At 38.2% G+C, this 20672-nt stretch overlaps 1 protein-coding gene across 1 annotated transcript in view; it reads left to right on the top strand.

The window, feature by feature from the left end:
• LOC124507934 (ankyrin repeat domain-containing protein 26-like) overlaps positions 1-20672 on the top strand; it is a 124345-nt gene that overhangs the window by 100205 nt on the left and 3468 nt on the right. Inside the window, 5 exon segments of the mRNA XM_047074395.1 lie at positions 978-1030; positions 1379-1472; positions 14104-14394; positions 14933-15147; positions 16394-16622. Coding sequence (XP_046930351.1) covers positions 978-1030; positions 1379-1472; positions 14104-14394; positions 14933-15147; positions 16394-16622 — 882 coding nt within the window.

Below are 20672 nucleotides of genomic sequence, written 5' to 3'. Positions count from 1 at the left end.
AATTATCTGCCACTTTAAGGTGTTCCCTGTGAAACAAACACTTAGATAGCTTTCAGCCAACTCAGTCCATAGCTCTGACTTCTCTAGAAGACCCTTATCATCTCCTGAATCCCCAAACCATTGGCTACCTGGGTGAAGACATTTGATGCACACAATTTTGAGGTGAAGAATCTGGATTGGGAAGAAGAGGTAGCTCTAGCCAACTTAACCTTCCTAACAATAAAGTCAAGTATGCATCTGAAAGGAACTTCAGAAGACTTCCATATGTTGAAATCTCTATGGACGAAGAAATTACTCAAAAGGAAACAAAGGCAAACCAGTGATCATCCAGCCCTTGTGATAAATGTCGTGTTATAAAGAAAAGCGAGACAAAGTATGCTGGTCAGCATCCTAAGGGTAAGGGTGCCCCCTAAGACTCAAAAAAAAAGACACACTCAAAGTAACACCGAAAAGAGTCCAAATAAAATGTACACGATTAGCTGTTTACAAAGGTACTCCATGTCAAGTAATGATTTTTGAGTGTGCGGTTGAGGATGTTGTCTATGAGCACCTAGATGGAAGAGCAAAAAGTACACATGGCCTAGGTAAAGGGGCCAACGCTAGAAATGTGAATTAGAGAATCTGGTTTTGAAGCCTTAAGAGCAATTCAAAACACAGATAGCAAGGGGCAAGGACTTAATGTCAGGGGTTGCCGTCCTTTAGAATTACGGTGACCACTCAGGTCATGATCCTAAACCCCACATCATGAGAGCAGTCATGAGACCGAGCCCCACATCAGGCTTCACCCTGAGCTTGGAGCCTGCCTACGATTTTCTCTGTCTCTACCTCTGCCTCTATTCCCCACTTGTGTGTGTTTTCTCTCTCTCTCTCTCTCTCTCTCTCTCAAGTAAAAAAAAAAAACATTTAGTTACAGAAACAGGTGATGGTGTTCTACTAGATTGTCAGTAGTTAAAATTATATTTTTTTCTTTATTTTAGTTGCAAGAAGCAAAGGATCAACATGCAGAGGCCATAAGATATGCCGAGAAGACGTAAGATCATATGGAAAAGTATAATTTAATCCTCAAAGAAAATAGATTGCTTTTTATTAAGCAGATAAGCAATGTAGTATGAGAAATGTATTAGTTATGCCAGTATATCCTTGTTAAACTGGATACAAATTCCAGCTTTGAGTTATTTGGAAATGCAGAATTGTGGCACATTATATCTCAATTTTGCACCTTATCCACAAAAGACAACGAGAAAAAATGGCTCAATTGCCAAATCTTCCTCTTGATACAATGTAAAGAATTTCTGTAAGACCCTCATTTGTTCAGAAATTATATGGTATTTTTGGAAACTTATGTGTGATAATAATTACCTTAAGATCTGCGTTTTAGGCTAGAAGTGCAAAATGCCAGCCCAGAAGAAACCATCAAACAGCAAGCGGCCCAAATTCACAATCTTCCGAGCAACTTGTTAAGGACAAGTAGAGTAAGTCAGTCTCTTGATGTCTGTCCTACTGAAAAGGAATCCTTATTTCACTAGGAGTAGTACATAAGAATGTTTTGGATCACATGGAAAGGCTCACTTATCCAAATATTTGGTTGATATTGTTGCTATCTGGTACTAGCGATGGAATTTTTCTATAGAGATGAAATTGATTGAACTCATAATGATGTTTATAGTGAGATTTTCATAAAAACATTGTGAGAGTCTAAAAAAGCAACATTTTATATATACTACAGTGATCGTTTGGTTTAGTCCACCTTTTGGCTACTGTTAATAATGCTGCTGTGAACGTTGGCATACGGATGTGTGAGAGTCCCTGCTAATATTTTTCAGCGTGTTTCAAACTTCTGCACGCTTTGAGTGATCATGTCATCTTGAAATCTGACTTTCTCTTGTAGTCTCAACCCTTCAGTGAGAGTTTGAGAAGGTCCTTATCTCCTAAATCCCCAACCAGAGGCTTCCTGGGTTGAGAAATTTTTTGGTAGGGCGGGGGGTGTTAGTCTTTTTGTTGTATCTTTAGTTTTATTTTTGTTTAATTTGCATCCCAATTAGTTAGCATTTAGTGAAGCAATGATTTCAGGAGTAGATTCATTAATGCCCCTTGCCCATTTAGCACATCCCCCCTCCCACAACCCCTCCAGAAACCCTCAGTTTTTTCTCCATATTTATGAGTCTCCTGTGTTTGTCCTCCTCCCTGTTTTTATATTATTTTTGTTTCCCTTTCCTTTTGTTCATCTGTTTTGTCTCTTAAAGTCCTCATACGAGAGCAGTCATATGATTTTTGTCTTTCTCCTACTAATTTCACTTAGCATAATACACACCACTTCCATCCACGTAGTTGCAAATGGCAAGATTCCTTTTTTTTTTTGATTGCTGAGTAATACTCCATGGGAAAAAAAAAAAATATATATATATATATATATATATATATAACATCTTCTTTTTTTATTTTTTTAACGTTTTACTCATTTTTGAGACAGGGGAGACAGAGCGTGAACAGGGGAGGGTCATAGAGAGGGAGACACAGAATCTGAAACAGGCTCAAGGCTCCCAGCTGTCAGCACAGAGCCCAATGCGGGGCTCGAACCCACGAACCGTGAGATCGTGACCTGAGCCCAAGTCAGAAGCTTAACTGACTGAGCCACCCAGGAACCCCAAACATCTCCCTTTTAACGTGATTATTATCCATTTCTGTATCGTCTTTAAAGAACTAATCCATTCTTTTGCGCGTTTTTATATTGGATTGTCTTTTCATTATTGGAAGAGTTATTTAAATGTCCTACATGCAAATCCCTGAGCAGATATGGGATTTTCAGGTATTTTCTCCTAGTTAGTCACTTGCCTTTTCACTTTCTTGATGGTGATATTTGAAGCATAGTAGTTTTTAATTTTGATGAAGTAAACTTAATCTGCTTTTGTCTTTTGGTGTCATGTCTAAGAATCCATTGTCAAATCCAGTCACAAACATATACACATAAGCTTTTTTCTAAGAGTTTTATCATTTTAGCTCTTAGATTTTAAGTTAATTTTGTATATATGCTATGGGGTAGAGGTCTGATTTTATTGCTTTGCATGTGGATATCCATTTGTCCCAGTACCGTTTGTTACAAAGACTAGTCTTATTCCATTTAATTGCCTGTCACCCTTGTGGAAAATCAGTTCACTATAATGTGAGAATTTATGTTTAGATTCTCAATGTTAATACATTGATCTATATGTCTGTCCTTATGCCAGTACCATATCAAATTTTATGAAAACTTTTTCCTAGTTATCTTGCAAGTTACCGGTCACTTATGTAATAATAAAAAGTCAATGTAGTAGAACTAAACTTTGCTCCTATAGAGATTTTTGTTTCTTGAAGGACCCTTTTGCCAGCCTTTGCCTTGTTGACCCCATGACTCGATGTGAAGTCAGGCTCAAAAAGATAAAATGCTCTTTCTTTAGTGTGTTCAGACTTCTATTTATTTATTTATTTATTTAATTTATTTATATTTATATATTTTTTAGAGCGGGCACAAGCAGGATGGGGGGCTGTGTAGGGAGAGAATGAGAGAGAGAGAGAGGGAGAGAGAGAGAGAGAGAGAGACGAGAGAATTTTTAGCAGGCTTCACACTTAGTGTGGAGGCTGACAGGGGTCTTGATCCCATGACCCTGGGATCATGACCTGAGAGGTTGAGGCTCAACTGACTGAGCCACCCAGGTTCCCTGCCTGTGCAAACTTTTAGTGTCTCAGTCAGTGCTGCCCACTTTCATTTCCATCAAATCTTGGCCATAGGATCTCTTGACTCAGTCTACTAACGTTTACTTCATTATATTTTATTATCTCATTATAATGCATAGACTCATCCATAGTTTTCACCATCTAGGAAGGAAAAGATTAACTCTAGGCTATTCCTCTTTCCTGTTAAGCAATCTTGCTAACCCGTCATCTTGCAATTCACAATGAGATCCTCTTCTGACCTGGTTCTTGTGTGTAACACTGGTGTTAATCCTGTTCTTGGCACAGATCATACTTTCTTGGAAAACACAGCAGCCTGTTTCCCCTTCTTTCACTTGAATAGAAAGATATGCTTAGCTATATGTTTTAGCTCAGCGTATAATTAATGGAATAAACATTATATCATTAAAATAATACAGCTGTACAAATTGCGGTAGTATTAAGTTGATTTATCAGAGACAAATACTACATTGGTAATTTGAATGACAACAAACTTTTGAAGCCAACTTGTATGATATGGAGAAGCATTGTGGGACAACACAAAGATGAAGTGATCTTACCTCCCCACACAAACAAGGTTGGAGTAAGGTAAAGGAGAATGTGGAGTTAATTTAAGTAGTGCTAAAGGACAGTACATTTGTTTTGCTACTGAAAAGATGAAAAATGATTCCATGACATTCTCTTTATTTCCCCACTGAGGAAAGGAGAATGAAGATTGAGTATTCAATGGATTAAAAAATACTCAAAGCTGCCTATTTCCTTTCATTGAAATCAGACCAAAGGCCCAATTTTGGTTATCAAATTGACTCTTTCTAGTTTTTCAACTATTGTGCTTCAAATCGTATGTCTCTGTGCTTCTACCTTAACTTGAGGGGACATTCTAAAGAGGCATTCCTGCCTACTTGTAAGAATTGTTGGAATTGAAGGGAATCTTAGAAAAAGATCTTAGAGACAGGAAGAAGGCAGAGGAGTAGGAGGACTCTAGGCTTGCCTCATCCCACGAATACAACTAGATAACGATCAGCTCACCCTAAAAACCCCAGAAATCGACCTGAAGACTGACAGAACAAACTCCACAACAAAAGGGAGAGAAGAGGGCACATCAAAGAAGTTCCTTGATGCAGAAATGTCGACTAGAAGAGAAACAGATCCTGGGTTCTGCAGAGGGGAGGGAGTCGAGGTTGTGGGTAAGGGTGAGAGAGAGAAACGCACAGGGGAACACACAAAGAGAACATTTCCCCATAGCCACTGGCTTGGAAAACAAGAGGGCCTGCATTTCGTGAGTTCTTGCAACCAGTAGTGCGTAAAGTCTGGAGTTTTCAAGGGCATCCGATTTAGCTGGTTTAGAGCCCTGAGGTACTCCACTGCTCATGGACAGAGAGCAGGCAAACAACGTGGGGGCATATAGCATGGGTACAGTGGTCTGAAGAGTGCCTGGGGCACACAGTGGGGAGATTAGTTGCTCTTCTCAGAGCACGTCCCTCAGAGGCAAAGTTCAGAGAGACCTGTCTGTAGGAACAAAGCCGCTGGCTGCCACCATCTCCTTCTCCTGCCCCTCACCACAAACATAAAGCCACCTGCAGGAAGCAGTGCATTGCTAACACTGGTTACCTAACTTGCTTACACCAAACACCACCCCCTTGCACACTGGTGGAACGACCTTTCTCAATCACTCTTGCTTGAGTTCCAGCACAGCAGACCCCTCCCCCAGAAGACCAGGACAAATGCCTGCCCACACCACATCTCCCAACCAGAGAGTTTCCCTTGGCCTCAGTTCCAGTAGAGGTGGTGACAGGTCTCATTCCATAAGCAGACCATAGCACACCTAGTTAAAACCCGCTACATTCAGGCCAGGGACCAAACACTCACCAGACCAGGCGACGAGAGCCTCTGCAGACGACTGGCCTAAAGGATAGCATAGCCAGAACACAAGAGCAGAACACATGCAGCACACACTGGTGACACTCCCTGAAGTGCTAGACCCTGGGCATTACACGACGTCTTTTTCCTAAGTCCATTACTTTCGGGAGCAGGTGACATAACTGGCTTCTCTAACACACAGAAGCTGGCAGATACGCAGACAAAATGAAAAGACAGAAGCATTTATCCCAAATGAAAGGACAGGATAAGGCCATGGTCAGAGACCTAAATGGGACGGATGTAAATAACACGCCTAATGGAGAATTTAAAACCATGATCATAAGGATATTCACTGGACTTGAGAAAAGAATGGAAGATATCCGAGAGACCCTTACCACAGACATAAAAGAGTTGAAGAATCAGAGATGAAGAGTGCAGTAAAAATGAACAGCAAGCTGGAAGAAGCAGAGGAACAAATTAATGACCTAGAAGACAGAGTAATGGAAAGCAGTGAAGCTCAAGAAGACAAAGAAGAATTATCCAATGCAAGAATAGACTTAAGGCACTCGGTGACTCCGTCAAATGTAAAAACATTCATATGATAGGAGTCCCAGAAGAAGAAGACAGAGAGAAGGGGACAGATAATTGATTTGAAGACACAATAACTGAAAAACTCCATAATGTGGAGAAGAACACAGACATCCAGATCCAGGAGGGACAGAGAACTTCCATCAAAATCAACACCCAAGACATACTGTAATTAAATTTGCAAAATATACTGCTAACATCTTTTTTTGTTTTAGTGTTTTGTTTTTTGCTTTTTTTTTTATTTCCGTGACAAAACGCAGACACAAGCAGGGGAGGGGCAGAGAGAGAGAGAGTGAGAGAGAGAGAGAGAGAGAGAGAGAGAGAATCCCAGGCACTCTCTGTGCTGTCAGCGCAGAACCCACCGGAGGGCTTAAATGCACGAACTGCGAGGTCACGACTTGAGCTAAGATCAAGTCATGCTTCACAGACTGAGCCACGCAGGTGCCCCACTGCTACAAATCTTAAAAGCAGCAAAATAAGTCATTCACTTCCAAGGGAAAACCCACAAGGCTAGCAGGAGATTTTTCAACCGAAACTTTGCAAGGCAGAAGGAAATGGCATGATATATTCAAAGTGCTGAATGAGAAGAATCTGCAGCCAAATATACTCTATCCAGTAAGGCTATCATTCATAATAGAAGGAGAGATAAAGAATTTCTCAAACAAAAATGGAAGGAGTTTGTGACCACTAAATCAGCCTGTAAGAAATATTATCGGGGACTCTGAGTGGAAAGGAGAGATCAAAAGTGACAGTATAAAGGCAGGAAATGTAAAAGCAGTAAAAATGTATATTTCTGTAAAAAAAAATCCTCAAGGAATGCCCCAAAAAAGGATATACAATATAATAGCTTATCAAAACATGGGGAGGAGAAAAAAATGAGCTCTAACTTAAGTGACCATCAATTTAATATAGACTGCTACACACAGAAGAGGTGATATACAAATTAATGCTTATCATATAACAAAACCCACTAAGAACCATGCAAAGAATAAAGAGAAAGAAATCCAAATATATCATTAAAGCAAATTAGAAAGACATCAAAGAGAGAAAAACAATAAAGGATTTAGAAAATCTCCAGAAACAACCACAAAACAAGTAGTAAAATGACAATAAATACATACCTGTCAATAATTACTTTGTATATTAATGGAATAAACACTCCAAACAAAAGACCTAGGGTGACAGGATGGATTAAAAAACAAGAGCCATCTGTATGCTGCCTATAAAAACCTCATTTTAGACATAAAGACACCTGCAGATTGAAAGTGAGGGGATGCTTGCACTGTTGGTGGTAATGCAAACTGGTGCAGCCACTCTGGAAAACAGTGCGTAGGTTCCTCAAAACAATTGAAAATCGAACTACCCTACGACCCCTCAATAACACTACTGGGAATTTATGCAAAGGATACAGGAGTGCTGATTCATAGGGGCACATGTACTCCAATGTCTATAGCAGTGCTTTCAACAATAGCCAAATTGTGGAAAGAGCCTAAATGCCCATCAACTGATAAATGGATAAAGAGATGTGGTTTATATATACACTGAAATACTACCTGGCAAGGAGAAAGAGTGAAATCGTGCTATCTCTTGCAATATGGATGGAACTAGAAGGTATTATGCTACATGAAATAAGTCACAGAAAGACAGATATCATATGTTTTTGCTCCTATGTGGAACTTGAGAAACGTAACAGAAGACCGTGGGGGAAGGGAAGGGGGAAAATAGTTACAGAGAAGGAGAGGGGCAAACCATAGGAGACTCTCGAATGCAGAGAACAAATAGAGGGTTGATGGGGGGCGGTGGGTAAGAAGGGAAAGTGGGTGGTGGGCATTGAGGAGGGCACTTTTGGGGATGAGCCCTGGGTGTTGTCTATAAGTGTGAACCACGGGAATCTACTCCCAAAACCAAGAGCACACTATACACACTCTATATTAGCCAAGTTGACAATGAATTCTATTTAAAAAAAAAATGAAAGCGAGGGGATGTAGAAAAATTTATCACGTTAAAAGAAAAAATAGCGATACTTTTGTTAGACAAAAGAGTCCTTAAAACAAAGACTGTGGGGCACCTGGGTGCCTCAGTCATTTGAGCGACCGACTAGGTCTTGGCTCAGGTCATGATCTTATGGCTGGTGGCTTTGAGCCCCATGTTGGGCTCCAGGCTGACAGCATGGAGGCTGCTTGAAATTTTCTCTCCCCCTTTCTATGTCCCTCCCCAACTCTCTCTCTCTCCAAATAAATAAACCAAAAACAAAGACTGTAGCAAGAGCCAAAGAATGCTACTGTATCATAATAAAGGGTACAATCCAATAGGAAGATCTAACAATTGTAAATATTTATGCACCCACCATGAGAGCACTCAAGTACATAAAACAATAACCAACATAAAGGAACTAATTGATAATAAGACAGTAATAGGGTACTTTAACACCCCATTTACATCAACACATCTTAACAAAAAAAATCACCAAAAAATACATCTTAACAGAAAATCACCAAAGAAACAATGGCTTTGAGCCATACGAGAAAGACAGATATCATATGTGTTCACTCTTATGTGGATCCTGAGAAACTTAACAGGAATCCATGGGGGAGGGGAAGGGAAAAAAAAGATGTTAGTGTGGAAGAGAGCCAAAGCATAAGACACTCTTAAAAACTGAGAACAAACTGAGGGCTGATGGGGGTGGGAGGGAGTGGAGGGTGGGTGATGGGTATTGAGGAGGGCACCTGTGGAGATGAGCACTGGGTATTGTATGGAAACCAATTTGACAAAAAATTTCATATGTTTAATAAAAAAAAAAAAAAAGAAAAAGAAACAATGGCTTTGAATGACAGAGTGGACCAGATTGGATTTAAGAGATTTTTTTTCAGAACGTTCCATCTTAAAACAGAATACACGTTGTTTTCAACTATACATGGACTATTCTCAAGAATGGATTAAAAAAAAAGGCCTTAAATATTAAAAACAATACATGCAGGTTAAATAACGTGCTACTACACTGGAATGGGTTAAGCAAGAGATACAAGAAGAAACTTAAAAAAATACGTGTATACAAATGGAAATGAAAAAAAAAAAAAACAATGGTCTGAAACCTTTGAGATGCTGCAAAAGTGGTCCTAAGAGGGAAGTACATAGCAATATAAGCCTACTTCAAGGAGCAAGAAAAATTTCAAACAACCTAACCTTACACCTAAAGGAGCTAGAAAAAGAACAACAAATGAAGCCTGAAGCCAGCAGAAGAAAGCAAGTAATAATGATCAGAGCAGGGGGCCCTTGGGTGGCTTAACTGATTGTCTGACTCTCGATTTTGGCTCAGGTCATGATCTCACAGTTGTGAGATCGAGCCCCATGTTAGGCTCTCTGCTGGCAGCATGGAACCTGTCTGGGATTCTCTCTTTCCCTCTCTCTCTCACTCTCTCGCTCTCTGCCCATCCCCCCCTCATGTGTGGTCTCTCTCAAAATGAAATTAAAAAAAGAAATTAAAGCAGAAATGAATGATAGACAAACAAAAAACAGATAATACTAGAACAGATCAATGAAACCTAGAGCTGGTTCTTTGTAAAAATTAATAAAACTGATAAATTGTTAGCCAGAGTAATCAACAAGAAAATAGAAAAGACCAAAATAAATAAAACCACAAATGTGAGAGTAGAAATAAGAACCAACACCACAGAAATACAGACATTTACGAGAGAATATTGTGAAAAAATGTATGCCAACAAGTTGGACAACTTAGAAGAATTGAATAAATTCCTGGAAATATATAACTTACCAAAGTAAAACAAGAAGAAATAGAAAATTTGAAAAAAAATCAATAACCAGCAAGGAAACTGAATCAGGAATCAAAAAACTCTCAACAAACACAAGTCTAGGACCAGATGCCTTCAGACGTAAATTTTAACATGTAAAGAAGAGCTAATACAAAAAAAAAAAAATGTTTAACCTGTCCTTTTCAAATTGTTCCAGAAAAACATAAAAGGAAGGGAAACTTCCAAATTTATTCTATGCCAGCTTTACCGTGATACCAAAACCAGATAAAGACACCACAGAGAGAATTACAGGCCAGCATCTCTGATGAACATGCAAAAATCTTCAACAAAATAAGCAAACTGAATCCAACAATACATTAAAAAATCATTCACCGGGGGCAGAGGCAGCTGGGTGGCTTAGTGAAGTAAGCATGCAATTTTAGCTCAGGTTATGATCTCATGGTCCGTCGGTTTGAGCCCAGTGTCAGGCTCTGTTGACAGCTTGGACCCTGGAGCCTACTTCAGATTTCTGTATTTCCCTCTCTCTCTGTCCCTCCCCTGCTTGTGCTCCTTCTCCAAAATAAAGAAACATTAAAAAAATCATTCAATCATTCACTATAACCAAATGGGATTTATCCCTGGTTTGCAGGGGTGGTTCAATATTTGCAAATCAATGAATGTGATACCTCATATTAATTTTCAAAAAAGCATAAAGTCATATCATTGCAATAGATGCAGAAAAAGAATTTGACAAACTATAACATCCATTCATGATATAAACTTCAAGAAAGTAGGCTTAGAGGAACCATACCTCAACATAATAAAGGCCATATATGGAAAATGAGCAGCTAATATGATCCTAACTGGGGAAAACCTGAGAGAAAAACTTCTTAGATGTTGCTTCTAGTTATCTGCTTCTTCTCATTAGCACCATTGGTTGTTAATAAATTAATCTTAACATTTATTACATCCTACTTTCATGGAGACCAATTTCTCCTATACAGGTTTATGTGTCTTCTCTCTTTTTTTTCATCCACTTTTCAATTTATCATTTTTGTTTTTTTCTTAACAAACTCCCCAAAGGTTAGATTTCTTTTGTTCACATATCTGTTAGGAAAAGTGTGGCCAGGACAGCTAGTCTCTGCCCTGCTCAGCTTCAGGTGGGGCAACTGAAAGGTTTGGGGTTGGATCCATTTGAAGATTTGTTCACTGACGTCTGGTGGTTGATGCTGGCTGTTGCCTGGGACTTCAGTTCAGGAGGTAGCAGAAACACTTAAACTGACACACCTAGACCCTCTTTGTGGCCTAGGCTTCCTCACTAGATGGGGAGCTAGATTCCAAGTTAGCAGCCTGAGATACAGAGCAAGGCAGAATCGCCTTTTGTCACCTAGGCTTGGAATACACACAGGATCATAGTCACATATTCTGTTCATTAGGAGCAAGTCACTAAGGTTGTTCCATGGTCTTTTTTTAGTGGAATTAATATTAAAACCTATGGACACCTTTAAAAAGCAGTATACTTTACCCACTAGCCACAAATGTTTGTATTCCTCCCACCTGAAAAATACATTCACTCCCCTCTCCCTCCAATACCTCCTGCAAGTCGCAGTTATCATGGCATCAGGTTCAGGGCTTGAGTCCAAGATCTTACCATCTTAATCAGGTGCAGTGGGGATAAGCTGCCTGGGTTATGGTATCTCAAGTATAGCCCCTTGAGTGCAAGTGTTCTCAATATGAGGACTTGAGAATGAAAGAGACAGTTATTTACCACTCACAAATGCAACAGTCTAGTCAACTGCTGAGGACTCACCCATTCAGAAAAAGAAGATGGGAAGCACCCTAGTCCATAAGAGTTTTGAAATATAGCCTGATGCATGCTGTCAGTTCTTAAGTTAGGACTTAGTCCTAACCACGGGAATACTTTCTCCATGTCTCTTCCCTTTCTTTACTCTTTGAGCTCTTGGTTCCTTCCTTTTCATAAGGAATGACCTGTATTTGCAGCTGTTTTTTCATCCTGCTTCCTCCCTGTGGGACTTCTAAGACCCAAAGGCCTCTTTTCATTTTGCACTATTTGGCCCCTTTTAGTCCAAGGTAGCAAATAGTATGTTTGCTACTATATATCTCTTACCTTTTTTAGTTTTCTGTAAATATTACTGGATTTCATGCCGTGTTTTAGCAAAGCGACCCTCCCAAGTCCTTTTGAGATAAGCTTTTCGCTTCAGGTTTCCTGTGAAGCTCTTACAGGAAAACGCCTTTAAAATTCGTCTACTTTTGGGGCTCCTGGCTGGCTCAGTTGGTAGAGCATGTGACACTTGATCTCTGGGTGCTGAGTTTAAGCCCCATGTCGGGTGTGGAACCCACTTTAAAAAAAATCTTATAGTCTTAAGATCCTTAAAGAAATTGGAGGCATACCTTAAATCTTTCTGTTTTCCTGGTAGCACCCTGGAGTTTCTCTGAACCCAAAAGCCATTTCTTTATTTTAGCATTATTTGACAGTTCAACATGTAGAGAGGCTGTAAATGAGAAACAGATACTTGAACCCAGTAAGTCCTGGTTCCTTTCAGTTGCATAGTCTTTCTTTAGTTTCTCTTTCCTATCCGTTTTACTTTCGGGTATTTTGTAGCACGACTTCCCTTTCGTCCAGTGTCATTTTCTTCACTTGCTTAGAAACCCTTGCTGTCAGCCTCTTCACAGGCCATCAGGTTTCCACTAAGAGTCTTGTGGAGGCCCTTTTTGGGTCTCATTCTTACACTTTTCTACATCTTTCCAGGTTCGACCTACCTCCTGGTTCAAAGGAAGTTTAGTTTCAGGTTTTTTTGAATAGCAGCACACCATTTTTAGTATCAGTATCTGTGGTAGTAATTTACTGCTGCGTAATAAGCCACCTCAAAACCTACTAGTTCAAAACAGCATTTCTCTTGTTCACCAATCTTTAGTTTAGGCAAAGCAGAGTAGGGCAACTCATTTCTTCTTCATTTGGCATCAGCTGGCATAACTGGAAGCTGGAGACTAGAATCATCTAAAGGCTTGTTCACGCACGTGTTTGGCTGTTGAGGCTGGCCTTTGGCTAGGACGTTGGCTAGTCTCAGCTGGAGTATCTACATGAAGACTCACTAGGTAGCCTGGGATTCCTCACCACGTGGTGGCTGCGTTCTAAGGGTGAGCTTCCCTAGAGAAAGAAAGTCAGAAGGAAGCTGTATCACATTTTCTAAGCTGGCCTTAAAAATCACAGCAGTTCTGCATATTCTGTTCACGAGAAACCAGTTACTGAAGCCAGCATATATTTAAGGGGAGGGATTTTCACAGAAGTATCAAGGAATTTATAAAACCACCACATCCACTCACCTTGTCTTACCAATCATATAGAATGGATGGAAGTCGTTCCCAACTCAGCATCACTGAAACTCCAGCCAGTTTTGTTGTTGTGGTTGTTTTTGTTTAGTATGATCTCTTATTTTCTAGAAAGTAACAAAGGATTACAAGATAACAGTATTGAATTAAAAAAAATTTTGCCTCAAAAACATATTTGGATCATCCAATTAAAGTTTTATACTGGGAGATGTGATTTCTGAACACATCCCGGAGAATCATTTCTCCTGGGAATGCGGTTCAAATTAGCATAAAACATTTGCAGTTCAGAAACAGGCCGTGGCATTAGAAGCATTACTTATAGATTCATGAATTAGAGTCTTATTTCCAGAGTCTTATCTTGGGACGTATTTGTTGACTTGGGCATACATAAGTCAATATGATATTGCTAAAACTTCTTTAAAAGCTATGGAGTGTTAAGATGGGGGAAGGGCTAAGAGACTTTCTCCTAAGAGGGGACTTATTTTATGAAAGAAAGATATGAAAAAATCATAGAAAAATAAAAGTATAGAATCAAGTGCAAATGTTGTGTACTAAAGAGAATGATAGCAAAGATCTATTTCAGTAACACCTAATGTCTTTAACGTGTCTCTTGATTTTCTGACTTGTTTAAGGTTCCACATTCTAAGACAGGTAACATTTTATTGCAAATGAGTTTATTTAAAAATTTGAGTGCCTGGCTGGCTCAGTTACTCTTGATCTTGAGATTGTGAGTTCAAGCCTCACACTGGGTGTAGAGATTACTTAAAATCTGAAAAAAAATGTTCATAGTAGTTTTGAGTTAGACTCTTTTCACTCCCTTCCAAACTATAGTGTTTTATTCATGCAGGCTGATGTCCTTACAACAGAACTGGAAACTACATCTTCAAAATGTCTACACCTGGACGCAAAAAATCAAGTTCTTCAACAAGAGTTATTATCAATGAAAGCTTTCGAAGAAGAACGTGAAAAACTAGAGAGCAACAACAAGAAGTTACAGCAAGAAGTAGTAAAATTGAAGCAATTTATGGAAATGAATATGGTAGAACGCAGTCAAGTGGAGCAGTATAAACGGGAGATTGAAGAAAGAGCACGACTGGACATAGTAGAAAAATTACACGAAGTCAACCTGTTTTTACAGGTTAATTGATTGATCTGTAATGTGCTTTAATTCATTTTACTGCAAATTACATTTTGGATAGATGTATTGTAGGGGTTTCCTCTACTTGCTTTATGGTAATTTGTAGATTTCTGGAGGCATTTGTTCCTCCCTTTAAAGATTTCAGTTTTCATCATTATTCCTACTAAATCGAGAGGATAAGAAAAAATGATGATTTAAACAACTAGTCTCACTATGAAGAGGAAAAGAAAAATTATGATTTAAACATTGCACTGTACTTGGATTATTCTTAAGTTTATTGTTGACTTTAAAAATTTTCTCATTGATTCTATTATTTGAATTATCAGATTGCGTGAATACTAATACAGGAATGATTGAACTTTAATTTTATAAATCATGTTTAATTCAGTTGACATTGATGATAAATATTTTACACTTGAGCTTTTTTTCATTTAAAATTTCTCTCTGAAACTTTGACTCAGAACTAAAGGAAACAGGTATAATTAATTATTCAGATTATACCTATTTTGAAACTATCCTGTTAATTTTTTTTCATTAGGAACAAGCAGCAGCTCGAAAAAACTTGGACCAGTTAAGAGAAAATGATCATGCTTCAACGAGAAATCAAATGGAACTTAGAATTAAAGATCTGGAATCTCAGGTCTCTACAATGAAGACTTCTCAAGGATCTACTAAAACAGAGTTGGAAACCTACAGGCAACTCTACCTAGAAGAATTAAAACTTAGAAAGTCCTTGAGAAATAAGCTGAACAGGTAAGTCAACACAGAATCATAGACAAGAAATTTAGCTTATTAATTTGCCTCTAAAGCATAATTTCTGTGGAGCCGAGATCATGAGATGAGTAGGAAGTGAAAGCCAACTAGATCGTGTTATTTTGGAAAATGAGGTTTCTAAGTGAACTTACCTTTGAAATGTTAGTCCAGGACAGTTTGCATCCCTTCTCTTTTTTTCGGTTTTACAGGACCTCTTCCCCCACCCCACCCCCGCACCCCCCGCCCTGTATATTTTCCATTGATCGGATCTGCTAGTCTTTAAGTGCATTGTTCGAAGCTTTCTCATTTAGAAGCATATTATTATAAAATTGCTTGTCAGAATTGCCCTAAATAGAAATGTCGATGAGTTTCTTTTTGGAAGATTACATCTTTAACCTAAAAGGTCAGGTACTACTACTACTCATCCTGGCAGCTTGGTACATTTATTCTCTTGATTGTGACCTTTGGTATGATTCCTAGAGTGGGCCTTGAGACAAACTATCCTTTATGCTTTTTCTACTTTACATAAAGGCATCCGGGTGAAATACAGAAAGACTCACACAGGGCTGAAGGGTAGTATAATTCCCAAAGTGGCTAAAAAGAGCACCATGGTGGGAGGGAGGCCTGTGGAAGACTGAAGACAGAAAGGGCAGATTCTGCCTCCAGTGCCTTGGTAACTGTTATAAGCTAATTGCCTCTGTAGCTGTTTTAGTTCTTTCTGATCACACGTCTGTCATCTACTATCTCCCCTAGAGATTGTTGGTCTCAATGATTCCTCAGTGTCAAATGCTCAGTTTCTTTGAGATAAAAAGCGAAATGTACAAGAGTGGTGAAAGCAAACGCTTGAAAATGTCTTTGAGGGATGGTTTAGTTTTACATCTGTAAACAGGTTTACTAAATATAAGTAGGTATATATAATGGCATCCTGAAGGATCCTGTCAGTACAGCCATTCCAGAAGACAGCAAGTATTATTTGTTAACCCATGTACATCACTGATAGCCACTTCTCTCCCTTCCCTAACTTGAATTGTTAGTTAGGAATCCCCCTGGAAACATAAGTATTTCTTTAGAACAATTTTAAAAGTATAATTTTAGAGAGTAGGTGTGCTCCGTCACATGTTCAGTGTTAAAACACTGTTCAATGGCAAATGCTATTTACTATTATGGAAACCTAAAAAAAAATGTATGTCATTTAGGAATGATTTAGGGGAAAAGAAAATGTATTTGTGTTTTTTAATCTTCACAGGGCTAAGGAGAGACTGTCAGAGAGCAATACAAATTTTCTTGTGGAGAGACAGCAGCACCAAACTTTACTCAGGACCCTTACTATGAGCCCAGGCCTGGAACCACCTTATTGTGGACATTTTGAAAATAATTTAGTGCTCAATGGAAACTTTACTCCAAGAGGAAACTTAGTGATTCCTACCATAAACCCACGGCTGTCATATGACGACAGGGAGGCTTCCTTATGGAAGGTTAGTTATATTATCTGTTTAGTTTGGGTTTCAGATATCTGATGTTGTTGCTTTTAATTTGGCAAAATTCTGAGTTAAGTAACTAACACATACGAGATAAAAGTCAGCATTATATGTGCTAAGAAAGAACGGAGGTAAATTTTATATATATATATATATGTATATAATATATAATATTATATTTATATAATATTAATATAATTTTAATATAATAAAATATAATATATAATACATTATAATATAATATTTAATATTTAATATAATATTAATATTAGTTATATAATATTAATATATAATATATATTACATATATATATTAGTCCCTTGATCTCTCATTTCTAAGAGATACTTATTTTTATTTTATTTTAGCGAGAGAATGAGTGAGTGCATGCAGGGGAGGGGCAAAAGGAGAGGGAGAAAGAGAATCCCAAGCAGGTTTCGTGCTCAGCACAGAGTCGAATGTGGGGCTCGGTCTCAAAACCATGAGATCATGACCTGAGTCAAAATCAAGATTTGGACACTAAAAACAACTGAGCCACCCAGGTGTGCCACAAGAGACACCTAGCATTAACTGTATTCAGTAAATATAACTAAACTTACCCATGTTAAATTTCTTGAAAAGCTTTCATTTAAATTTGATTTTGGAAAGTAAATGTTATTGCCTGGTAACCACAGGTACACTTAGATGCTTGGACTTATTTTCAGTTGGCAGTGGTTCATTAACATTTGAAAGCTTTGCTATAATCCAGTTTGCCCACCCCTGTATGTCAGTGAATGATCATCCTCCAAACACTTAACGACATGAATGTTTACTATTTAAAAGAATCCAGGGGGGTGCCTGGGTGGCTCAGTTGGTTCAGCGTCTAACTCTTGATCTCAGCTCAGGTTTTGATCTCAGGGTCATGAGTTCAAGTCCTGCATTGGGCTCTACGCTAAGCATGGAGGCTACTCTAAAAAAAAAGAAAAAAAAAAGAATCCATGGTAAGTTCTTTTTATGAATTAAATCAACTTGTAACACTAAAAAGGTTAATTTCTCTTTTAAGTTAAAAGTGTTGCTAGTTTCTTACACGAGAATACATCTTTAATTGCTTTCTTATTTATGGCACTCTTTTTTCTTTTTCCTTTTTTTTTTTTGGACTTATACCACCTTTGTTTCTATTTTTATAAAATATCTTGATGAGTGATTGTAGAGCATTTTATAAATAGCTAAATCAAGCAAATATTTGAATTTTTAAAATGAAGCTTTTATTTCTTCAAATGAGTTCTTTGCCCCTTTGTCTTTTCTTTTTCTGGAACCCCTTGAATGCAAGTATTATTACACTGAATGTTGTCCCACAGGTCCCTTAACCTAGCCTCATTTTTAAAATTCTTTTTTCTTTTTGTTTTTTGGCTTGGATGATTTCTACTACCCTGTCTTGCAAATTGTTGATCTGTTCTTCTGCATCTTCTTATCTGCTGTTGATTCCCTCTAGTGTATTTGTCATTTCTGTTATTGTATCCTTCAGCTATGATTGGTTCTTTTTTATATTTTCTATCTCTTTGTTGATGTTATCACTGGATCCATTCATTCTTCTCCCGAGTTCACTGAGCATCTTTATGACCATTACCTTGAACTCTTTATGAGGTACATTACTTATCTCTGTTTCACTTAGTTTTTTTTCTTAGGTTTTGTCATGTTCTTTCATTTGGAATGTATTCCTCTGTGTCCTCGGTTTGTCTGACTTTCTATGTTTGTTCTTAAAACGGTTCCTTTCAACTTTTTCTCTCTTTCGAGTGAGCGATGCTTTTGAACAATGTACGTTAATTATGAAGTCAAGGAAGAAGAGAATGTTTCTGTAAGTGTCGTCTAGTCATTTTTCTTGGTGGAGCTGTGACAGGTGACACTGGGTAGGCGGCAAGTAACCCTGCTCTTCTCTTTCTAAATTCAGAACACAGGAGACAGGGAGATGGAGAGAAACTTAGTAGCTTTATTACTAATAAACACTAACAAATTGGAGGATACGATTTAGGTTATGTTAGCCACTTTGGGCTTCCTCCCAAATCGGGCACTTCCCCACACAGTTGTAAATTGAGGAAACAAATGCTTGACCCCCCCCCCCGGGGGCCGGGTGCTTACCACAGAGCTGAGAGCAGACCCAAATTCATGGTACTGTGGGCAGGCACATCTTTTCAAAGAGGAGATCCAGAAACACATAAGCACTGCTTAGCTCCGTCTCCCAAATTCACCCGTTAGGTGAGTCTCCCTTCCCGTCGGGAGGGAGACAGAGATAAGTCCACATGTGAGAAGTGAAGGTTCACCTATAATTTCCGACTGGATTTAAATTATAAATAAAGTGAATTGTGTCTTTTGTACATACCAACGAATGATGAGAGGTTAGACAGAAGCATGCTAGAAGGGAAGGAGAAATCTGTGTTGGGTTTTAAATTTTGCTATAAATAACCACACCATGGGTTCACTCATTTGTTGATCGATTTTGACAAAACAAATTTTCTTTGGAAGGAATAAATAATGCTTTCAGGAAGAATTTCCTCAGTTTCAGCTTGCTTGCTTCACCTAAAGATTTTCTCTTTCAAGTTCTCTGTCCTGTGGTTTAAAAAAGTTGTGCTTGGGGTGCCTGGGTGGCTCAGTCGGTTAAGCGGCCGACTTCAGCTCAGGTCATGATCTCGCAGTCCTTGAGTTTGAGCCCCGCATCGGGCTCGGTGCTGACAGCTCAGAGCCTGGAGCCTGTTTCAGATTCTATGTCTCCCTCTATCTGACCCTCCCCCGTTCATGCTCTGTCTCTCTCTGTCTCAAAAATAAATAAACGTTAAAAATTTTTTTTTAAAAATTTAAAAAGTTGTGCTTAAAAATTGACGGCTACTAAAAGGAGTTAACATAATTTCTGTTCCTTTATTTTCATTCATGACTTTAACATTTGTAATTTAGTTAGAGAGCTACTATTGTGTGCCTCAAACCTAAGCATTACTGAGCCACATGGCAAAGTTTTATGTATTCATTTTCTCTGAGTTATACTTTAAATACACGTATTTTTCCTGACTATGAGGAAGTAACTGGCATAGAACTATAGGCTTGGTAAGACCACAAGTGTATTCCTGGTCTGCATCTAGTTGGTTTCATGACCTCAGGCAAAGTACACTCTCTCTGAGACCTTTTTGTCTATTACGCAAAATTCGGGATTTTGACTAAATTAGTGACTTTTATATCTTCAAAATAATTTTTTTTCAAACAATAGAACGTAGTTTTTTTTTTTTGCATTAAACTGTATTGTGTAAAACAGAGAGAAATAGAGCTGTCTAACTAAAGGAGAGATGGAGACTACGGCTGTGACTTCCTTGTCCCTCAATCCTGCAGTGTCCCCAACCGAACCTTAGATTTCTATGGGCCATAATTGTATGTTAACAGTTAATGAGAAAATCCTTCTAATTAAAAATCCTTTAAAAATGTTCTTTGAATTAAAATTTGCTGATATATAGTTTTTCTGTGTATAATTTTCTCACCCTCTTATATTTTGGATCAATGGAAAGGTATACACAAGAGTACACATGTGTTCTAATTCATGGACTGGAAAGCTATTTTCACCATCGAAACACAGTTTTTACCTAGATATAAACATAAAGGTCACAGAGGTAAATATTTAGGAAAAGAGCTTTTGGGGAAAAGATGCAACATTACCTTGGTAGCTCCTTAAGTCATGTCATATAAAAAACGTGGTTTATATTTTATATCGTATTTATTAATGGTAATATAATATTGTTTGAATAAAGCCTTCCCCCATCACCTGGTATTGAGTTATTAGTTTTATAAGTCTGGTATAGTCATGTTGCCCCATTCATTTTATAAGGCCTGAATATAATGCTATTGTCAAAAAAGTGTTATGGTTCCTCAAAAACTTAAAAATAGATATTCATTAATTCCACTGCTGCGTATTTACCCAAAGAAAATGAAAACACTAATTTGAAAAGTTGTATGCATCCCTATGTTCATGGAAAGATTGTTTGCGATAACCAAAATAGGGGAGCAACCTAAGTGTCCATGGAGAGATGAATGGAT

This window comes from Lynx rufus, unplaced genomic scaffold, assembly GCF_022079265.1.
Source record: "Lynx rufus isolate CCGP_SWC_20201006 ecotype Redwood Valley unplaced genomic scaffold, mLynRuf1.p SCAF_12, whole genome shotgun sequence".
NCBI lineage: Eukaryota > Metazoa > Chordata > Mammalia > Carnivora > Felidae > Lynx > Lynx rufus.
Note: the sequence above shows the minus strand (reverse complement) of the source record. Positions and strands in the feature narration are given on the sequence as shown.